At 37.9% G+C, this 10,000-nt stretch overlaps 1 protein-coding gene across 3 annotated transcripts in view; it reads right to left on the bottom strand.

Moving 5' to 3' along the window:
- LOC131523923 (leucine-rich repeat-containing protein 49) overlaps positions 1-10,000 on the bottom strand; it is a 31,750-nt gene that overhangs the window by 1,051 nt on the left and 20,699 nt on the right. For all 3 annotated transcript variants that reach the window (XM_058750572.1, XM_058750573.1, XM_058750574.1), the window contains 5 exons: positions 9,185-9,419; positions 4,134-4,319; positions 3,680-3,789; positions 1,098-1,245; positions 1-430 (listed from right to left, as the gene is read on the bottom strand). The exon at positions 1-430 is cut by the window's left edge and continues 1,051 nt beyond it. In XM_058750572.1, coding sequence (XP_058606555.1) covers positions 191-430; positions 1,098-1,245; positions 3,680-3,789; positions 4,134-4,319; positions 9,185-9,419 — 919 coding nt within the window. In that variant the 3' untranslated portion in view covers positions 1-190. The remainder of the gene's footprint in view (positions 431-1,097; positions 1,246-3,679; positions 3,790-4,133; positions 4,320-9,184; positions 9,420-10,000) is intronic.

Below are 10,000 nucleotides of genomic sequence, written 5' to 3'. Positions count from 1 at the left end.
TCATCTTGTTAGTTAAACGGCTAACATGTTTGCAGTTTAACGTCTCAGTCATCTGAAGGATCTCCGCTGCGCTGAGGTCTGTGTGTGGCACATCTGTGATGCACCTGTGCAGAGTGTGTTTGATCAGGAGCACCATTAGTTCCCTCAGGAGTGAGCAGATGGACTCAGATAAACGCAGGCTGCTGTACATTCAGTGCTCAGTCTGTGTTCTCGTGTGTGAGTCGCTGTGGAGCCGCTGGAGGCTCGTCTGTCTGAAGGCCTGTCTGTCTCTCATCTCCAGCACACAGTCTCTCACGATCTCACTGAAGAGCGACGGCCAGAGCTTCTGCAGAGCGTCTGCCTTCACGCAGTGAGAGGAAGCTCTGTGGATCAGACCTCGCAGATACTGCTGCACCATCTGAGAGCGCTCCGAGCCGCCAGCACCGGCCTCCTGACACACACACACACACACACACCAGAAACACACACATCAGAGACTGTGTGTATTCAGGTTTAAGTCCCCACCTGAATAGAAAAACAGGTACACAAACACACTCACTCACACTCTCACGCACACATCAGACACACACAAAAACACGCATGCACGCACACACACGCACACACACACTCTCACACACACAAACACGCACACACACACACTCACACTCTCACACACACATCAGACACACACACAAACATGCACGCACGCACACATTATGACAAATTATGATCTTTGTATCTTTCTATTCTTCAAAGAATCCTGAAAAAATTTACTCAACTGTTTTAAATAATAATAATAGTAAATGTTTCTTGAGCAGCAAATCAGCATATTAGAATGATTTCTGAAGATCATGTGACACTGAAGACTGGAGTAATGATGCTGAAAATACAGCTGCGTCACAGAAATAAATGACATTTTAACAGATATTCACATAGAAAACAGCAGTTTTAAATAGTAAAATATTTCACAATATTACTGCTTTTGCTGTGCTTCGGATCAAATAAATGCAGGCTTGGTGAGCAGAAGAGACTTCTTTAAAAAAAACATTAAAAGTGTTCAAATACTTGTGACAGGTAGTGTAGTGCATGTATAATCAGCAGCCAGAGCTGCGTCTCACCTCGGGGCCGCCGGAGAGTCTGCTGGGATAGCTGAAGAGCGCTCGGCTCAAGCCGTCTCCCAGCTGTTTGCCGTTCTCCTTCAGGTCCTCTGGACTCTGACCGCTTCTGCGCCCGCGTCCGTCCAGCAGGAACTGCAGCTGCCGCTTCCTACAGCGAGAAGGACAGAGCGACTGACCAATGCATCTGAACAGATCTGAGCCAAAAACTGAAAGCCGCTCTGAGTGATCTACTGCGTGTCCTTTGATTCGGGACTGAAACATCTGGACATGAATTACAGATGAATTATAATAACAACAAGAACCTGCAAATTAAAGAGACCTGCTAAACAAATAAAGTAAGGCCTCTGAAGTCAATGTCACAATAAAATATTTAAATTAACATTAAGATTAAAATACTGAACAAATAAAGTAGGGCCTCTGAAGTCCATGCCAACCTAAATTAAAATTAAAATTACAAAAATTTAAATTAAAACTGCTAAATAAATACAGCAAGGCCTCTGAAGCCCATGCCAACTTAAAATAACAGAAAAGTAAAAAATTAAACTAAATTCAATTTTTACATTCAAGAGTATGACGGCGATTTAGTGCCACGTTAAAAAAAATATCTAAGATTACGAGATTAAAGTCATAATATTTCGAGAATAAAGTCAAATTATTACGAGAATAAAGTCGAAATACTACAAGAATAAAGTCGAAATACTACGAGAATAAAGTCAAAATTACGAGAATAAAGTCAAAATATTTTGATAATAAAGTCAAAATTATGAGAATTAATTTGTAGCAATTACGAGATTAAAGTTATAATATTTTGAGAGTATATTAGCGTATTGCGCATGCAAATGGTCCGGACTGGGAGCACCGGGAGATCTCAGCTTTCAAAATCTGTCAGTTTTGTAGCGAAATATTAACAATGTCATACAATAATGTGTTTTTCACGCTCTATAATGTGGTGCGATGTGACAGATCGCTATATTCACTTCAGTTTAAGCGGCAATCATCTATCCAAATACAATGAGACATTAATTTCATTAAATTAGGCTATACTGTATTTTTTTTTCATGCCTTCTGATGTTCCTTCACTTTTACATCTTACTATAAAACTTAAATAAAGATGAAAAACTCGTTATAAAAATATTGTGATAAAACTGACAGAATTTGAATGTTATATTGAAAGCAACGAAGCACAAAATTTATTGTGATTACTGGGTGGCTGGCGCGCTACAAATAATGAATAGAAGACGTTAAATATTATGTCCAATGATTTACTGAATAAAACAGCTTGTGAAGAGTCACTTAACGTTATATAGCCTACCTCAGAAAAGAGAACATAATGCATTATTGTAGGACACATTGTTTCTATTTCACTATAAAACTGATTTTGAAAGCTGAGGCATTGTTTTATATTAGAAGTACCAAAAGCACAAGGGTGGCTGGCGCACTACAAATAATGAATGCAGTCGAAGACATGAAATATTACTTCCAAGCATACTGTCCCCGCGAGTATGACACATGTTATGATTTCTGCTAATAAGCCCACACATATTTGTAGTGTATTAAAAAGGGTTAAATAAGAGAGCTACAGCGCCCCCCGAAGGAATGTCGATTGGGTGTGTGAGCTGATGTTAAGATAAAAAGTTGTTCCTGTTCAGTCTGTTAATGAATATCATATTCTTGATATTCAGCTGTTTCCGTGAGTCTTCCTCATCCCAGTAATATGATGCGGCTACTCGCGACAATATTCAAATCAATTCCAGTGGCCCGGCCACTTCTCCCGGTGCTCTCAATCCGGGACATTTGCATCCGCAATATAGGCTACACTCTCAAAATATTATAACTTTAATTTCTACGATTTAAATTCTCTAAACAATTCAACTTTATTCTCAAAACATTTCGACTTTATTCTTGTAATTTCAACTTTATTCTCATAATATTTCGACTTTATTCTCAAAGTATTTCAACTTTATACTCGAAAGATTTCAACTTTATTCTCGTAATATTTCGACTTTATTCTCGTAATATTTCGACTTTATTCTCGTAATTTTGACTTTATTCTCGAAATATTACGACCTTAATCTTGTAATCTTAGATATTTTTTTAAACATGGCACTAAAACGCCATCGTACAAGAGCACCATCTCTGCTCAGGCCTTAAAAAATTCAGTAAAATAAAATGGAAAAAATGGAAAATTTAATTAATTAATTAATTAATTAATTTTAAGATTAAAAAAATTAATACCAATGGAGTTTAAATTTTGTGAATTGCATTGACTTTCCCAGGTCCACAAATCAGATTTTTTTATAGTCTCTCAGGTGCTCAGGTTTGTAGCAGACAGATGAACAGAATTCTCTGAACAGCACAAGAAAGAACTGTTTAATACTGTAAGTCCTGGAGCACTGAAATAATCCTGGACACACACACACACACACACACACACACACAGGATGGCAGCTGCTGTGGACATGAACTGGCATGTCGTCACACACACACACACACACACACACAGGTATTTCACAGGTAGTGTGAGTGTTTTAGTCTGTGCTGAAGGATATCTCTCTCACACACACACACACACACACACACACCTGGACTCCTCCAGCAGTAGCAGCAGGCGGCAGCGCGGTGTTTCTGTAGTAGCGATGTGACCCAGAGCACCGAACATCCGCTCCGAGGCCATGATCTCATTCATAGTGACCTGAAACACACAAACATCATCACACACACACACACACGTTTGTTTTTGTGAAAAGTGGGGACTCTCCATATGCGTAATGGTTTTTATACTGTACTTACTGTATGTGCTATTGTCCTACACCAACTCTACACCTAAATCTACCCCTTACAGGAGACTGTCTGCTGTTTCAGATTTTCAATACACTCCATTCTGTGTGATTTATAAGCATTTTGAAAAGTGGGGACATGGAGTAATGTCCTGAAAAGTCACCTTCTCCTTGTAATACCTGTTATACCCTTGTTATATACAAATCTATGTCCTCATTTGTCACAAAAACGCACACACTCTCTCTCACACACACACACCTCGGTGCCGTTGATCTTCTGCAGGTTGAGGTGCTGCAGTCTGTAGATGAGGAAGGATCTCCAGAGCGTCAGTCTCACCACCGGATTCCCCTCCGAATGAACACTGATCTGCTCCAGACGCCGCACCTGAGCCAGAGCCGCCAGCTGAGGGAGGTGAGTGATGCTCGTCTCCATGAACATCAGGTGCTGCGCAGACACACCAGCATCAGACGGGTGTGATAAAACCCTCACGATTCATTCACATGGCTGATTCATTCAGAAACGAAGCGAGTGACTGTCTTTATGCGTGAGTCATTGAATCATTCACTCACTGGATTCATTCACATGTCTGATTCATTCAGAAACTAAACGAGTGACTGTCTTTATGAGTGAGTCATTGAATCATTAACTCGCTCGATTTGTTCAAAACCATGGATTCATTCAGAAACTAAGCGAGTGACCGTCTTTATGTGTGAGTCATTGAATCATTAACTCACTCGATTTGATCAAAACTATGGATTCATTCAGAAACAAAACGAGTGACTGTCTTTATGCACGAGTCATTGAATTATTGACTCACTCAATTCATTCACATGGCTGATTCATTCAGAAATGAAACGAGTGACTGTCTTTATGAGTGAGTCATTGAATCATTAACTCGCTCAATTTGTTCAAAACCATGGATTCATTCAGAAACCAAGCGAGTGACCGTCTTTATGTGTGAGTCATTGAATCATTGACTCACATGGCTGATTAATTCATTAATTCACATGGCTGATTTACTCAGAAATGAAGCGAGTGACCGTCTTTATGCACACGACAGAACAGAACTTTCACACGTTCATTCACCCTGTCTGTGTTGCGAAGCACCGACTTTTTGAAAATCACGCCATGCTTCTGTTGATGACCAGTGTTATTGCGCAACTCTTGCGCAGCATTGAATGTGAATCACTAAAGGAGATATGAAACGAAAGCAAACTCAAACTATATTCAGTGTTTTCTGTGCTGCTGCTTCAGCTGCAACAGATGACACGAATCGCTTGAATGTTTTAATTAGCAAGGCTTAAAAAAAAACGTTCAAATGATCACGTTTCGTGAGGATGCACCAGTGGCCCCATCGGAGCAGTGACAGATCAGTCAACTGTCCCGAGCGTCTTTCACACTGGCCTCGACATCAGATAGTCATTACCTGACCTGGTCATGATCAAATACTGCATGTTAGCTTTGCTTGGCAGCATAAATGAAAAGTACGCAATTATTTGTAAATTTAACTGACTGAAAACGAAAGTACATGAGGGGAGTAGAAAAGATTTCTTATCCTGTGGCTCCCTCTAGTGGACTGCAGTTGTCCTCTAGAGAGGGCATTTTTGCTCAGTCAATGCAAGTCTATGGGAAATCTTTGATTTTTGATAATCATTTATACGAAAACTGTAAGTCTCATCAGTTAGAAAAGATATGGAAACAAACTACAGATCAGGTCCAACGTCTCTGACGGGTTTGGTGCCTGTAGCATTAAAGCCCTAGGAGGATATACAGTACAGTAGAAAATTCTTGGTCTCAGAAGGATAATAATAAGTTTAAATAGTTGTAAAGGATGGGTTGTTTTGTGCGCTCAAGGGATGAACAGAGTGGGAATGGAATTTAAGGGGGATACTTTCAAGGTCGCAATTAATGCAAATCAACATCACTATCTCTTGGGAAAGTATAAGGGAGTCTATTGCATTGACCTTCAAGATAAGGTTGGAAACTGTTGTCGTTTGAACAATATTAGGTGCAGGATCCTGGCGCCAGGTTGATTACGAAACCTCAGAGATACCCAGCTTTGGGGTTTAGTTTTAGTGTATGCTCGAATTTGTGTATTATTCACTCATTATTATTATTATCTTTTATCCATTTACTCATGATCATTCTTATATTATGCACTGGTTTGTGATTATTCTGCCTTAAACTGTTTATTTTCGATTATCATTATTCTTTTATGCATTTACCTATGCTCATTATCATTATTATTGATATCAGCTGTGTATCAACAATAAACAGTTGTATTGCTTGATTAGTATGGTGTACGGACCTTTTATTGGCACCTCCTCTTGCTGATTAGCACCACACTTGTCTCACATCAGTTTTGAAAACAAAAACCATACTAAAACAATAGTATAACAGTAAGCCAACAAAACTAGCTAATAACTTAAGTTCTGTTAGTGTGGTGGATCAGTGAATGTGGTAGAAGGGGAGAGATAACACAGATAATGTACAGCAGTTAAACCATATACAATGTTAATATCTCCTTGTTTCAGATGATGAGAGAGATGAGAACTCCTGACTAGTCTTGTGGACTGAAAGTCAGGCTAGGGAATTTAAAAACAGGCACTCTTAAATGTGCATTGAAAATTGCCAGCTGGAGTCCCACAGGGTAGTGTACTAGGTCCTCTTTTGTTTCTATTATATATATTAATGATATCCAGGCTGCTTGTGAGAGTAATAATTTCTTATATGCCGATGATGCTGCTTTGTTAGTTTCTGAGAAGGACTCTAATAGAATTCAAGAAAAGTTAGGTGATGAGCTAGTTAAGGTGAAGGATTGGTTGATTGAAAATAACAGAATCTATTCTTTTTGGGTCTAAGTGTAAATTGAGGAAGGAAGATGATTTGGTAGTCAAAGTTGATGGGTATATACTAAATAATAAAACATCAGTCAATTATCTAGGTTGTATTCTGGATAATAATTTAAGTCGGGTTAGTATGGCCAGGAAAGTCTTTGTAAAAGTGAATGCTAGAATTAAGATTATAGCTAGATATGCTGGTCTTTTGGATAGAGATAGTTTAATGGTACGTGCTATAGGCTTAGTTCAGCGTCATTTTGATTATGCATGTTGTTCACGGATAATTATTTATGTAGATATAGGACTCTATATGGGCAAAGGTCGTTTAAATATTCAGGTGCAAAAGAATGGAATATGCTGCCTTTGGATATTAAGGTATAAAGAGATTGTGAGGGTTTCAGGATAAGGGTGAAGGATATAGGATGTCTTAAATGAAAATAAGGAATTGTTTGATTTGTTTGTTATTTTATGGGTGTGAGTGGATTTTTTGATTAGGATTTTCTTCTCTCTTTTTTTTAGCAAGGACCACAATGGAAATAAGTTAATGAAACTTTATTGTGTTATCCTTGACAAGAAAGATGTAACATCTTTTCTATATGTCAAATAAACTCAACTCAACTCGACTCAATAAAACCTGTGCTCCAGGGAACATATTCTTAAGATAAATGTAACGGAGTTAAATGATTAACACCAAACAATAGAAAATCAGTCCAGTCTCCCCAGCTGTAAATGTCATTGGCTGGCTGTTAAAGTCTTCTGTTGCTTATAATAAATCGACATGTTGATATCACACAAGCAGTCTTTAGAATGCTCTCAGTTACACAGATGAATATTGTGAGTGTGGAGGTGCTTATGGTTTGTTGCTTTGGGACGGTGAGTATAAGGCTTAGAGGGAAAAATCAGAGTATACTCACTACTAAAACTAGACTACAGCACTGCTCACTCACATTTTGTCCCAAACTTGTATTAATTTCTTTCTTCTGTTGAACATAAAAGTTATTTTAAAGAATGTGGGTGACCATACAGTAGCTGGTCCCCATTGACTTTGAGGAAAACATACTATGGAGGTCACTGGGGACCAGCAACTGCTTGGTTTCCCACATTCTTCAAAATAACTTTTATGTTCAACAGAAGAAAGAAAGCAGTTCAGGTTTAAAACAACTTGAGAGTGAGTAAATGATGGTATAAAAATAAAACATTCATTTTTGGGTGAACTATTCTTTTAATGTTAATACAAAAAACTGAGAAAAATCTCTCACTGCTCTTGATTGATGAACTTTAATACAGTTGCTTTAAAGAAAAGTATAATTGATGAATATAGTGTTTTATTTTAATATTTGTTCATTCAATATCTTGAATGTTACTGCTAAATACTGTAGCTGAAGAATAAAGCAGTCTGTTTTATTTGTATATTATGTGTATTTGTTATGTATATCTTTGTTTTTATTTTCTAATAACAAACATAAATTAATGAGAAGGATTTTTATCTTTGCCCTACTTTGGCCTAAATGTCTGCCACTCTTTTTTATGTTATATTTTGTTGAGCTGTAAGAGGTGTTGTTTCTGCACTCTTCCATTTTTTGCAAATTAAGAAAAAACTTTGTCTAAAAACTATTTTTGTGATGGTTTGTATTTTTTGTGCTCTGTATGGAACATCGATGCCTGTGTAAGTGATGAACTCCAGAACTTGTGTTTGTTTTCAGACGTAATAATAGATGTTTTATACTTCTGCTACAACTGTTTGGCCTGTGCTACAAAACTTTCAACCTCTGTAGCACCAAAAAAAAGTTAACGTACAGCCTGTATATCATATGATATAAATATAAGAGGGTGATTTTTAGGCTCATAACTGCATTCTAATAGAATCCATCTCACAGTCAATCTGTCGTCCTGCATCATGTTTTTGTTTTAATCATAAACTCAATTATTTTCTTCAATTTCTCAGAAAACAAGACTTCATATGTGTCCCTGCAGCACAGAAGCAGTCATAAGCAGCACAGGTATATTTGTAGCAATAGCCAACAATACATTGTATGGGCCAAAATTATACATTTTTCTTTTATGCCAAAAATCATTAGGATATTAAGTAAAGCTCATGTTCCATGAAGATATTTAGTAAATTTCCTACCGTAAATATATCAAAACTTCATTTTTGATTAGTAATATGCATTGCTAAGAACTTCATTTGAACAACTTTAAAGGTGATTTTCTCAATATTTAGATTTTTTTGCACCCTCAGATTCCAGATTTTCAAATAGTTGCATCTCAGCCAAATATTGTCCGACCCTAACAAACCATACATCAATGGAAAGATTATTTATTCAGCTCTCAGATGATGTATAAATCTCAGTTTCTAAAAAATGACCCTTATGATTGGTTTTGTGCTCCAGGGTCACATGTTCATTTTGCATCTCCAGTAAATGTATCTTGATTTAAGGATCTTTAGATATTTGTACTGTATTTGCTCACCGTGAGGTTTGGGAACTTGAGGCGGATGCGCAGGAACATGGGGATGATGGAGTCGAAGTGGATGTATCTGAAGGCGACGGCGGTGACGCTCGCGGCCGTCTGAACGCTCCAGCAGCGCTCCAGAGTCTCCAGGGCCCCGGGGCCAAACAGACGCAGTGTCTCGCTGTCCAGCTCCGCCAGGTGACTGTCAGACATGGACAGACTCTGAACGCTGGGCCCGCTGGAGTCCTGCGGCCTGCGAACACACACACACACACACTCCGTCACACACGACTGAATGTGTTCAACATGTCTGGACAGAGACTCTTACTTCTGAGAGGAATATTTGGACTCCAGCCTGTTTAAATTCACATTTGGCACGATGAGATCCACAGCGTCTGTCTTCCAGATCTGATACAGTTACTGCACAGACTTCTATTGTTTTTATATACAGATCATTTTAAATACTACTATCAAACCCTAACAGAAAACTTCTGCATTGTTCCATTTGCACAGAAACTATAGCATTGCAGACGAGTAAAAGTAAATTATTATACATACTTCCATTCAAACGTCTGGGGTCAGTAAGATTTTTTTTTTAAAGGAATTAATACTTTTATTCATTAAGGACTCATTAAATTGATCAAAAAATGTCAGTAAAGACATTTATAATGTTACAGTAGATTTTTATTTCAAATAAATGCTGTTATTTTGAACTTTTCTATTCATCTGTGAATCCTGAAAAATAAAATGCATCACGGTTTCCACAAAAATATTGTGCAGCACAACTGTTTTCAACATTGATAATAATCAGAAATGTTTCTTGAGCAGCAAATC

Source organism: Onychostoma macrolepis, chromosome 18 (genome assembly GCF_012432095.1).
Source record: "Onychostoma macrolepis isolate SWU-2019 chromosome 18, ASM1243209v1, whole genome shotgun sequence".
NCBI classification, from domain to species: Eukaryota; Metazoa; Chordata; class Actinopteri; order Cypriniformes; family Cyprinidae; genus Onychostoma; species Onychostoma macrolepis.
This window is presented reverse-complemented; position numbering and strand designations above follow the sequence as displayed.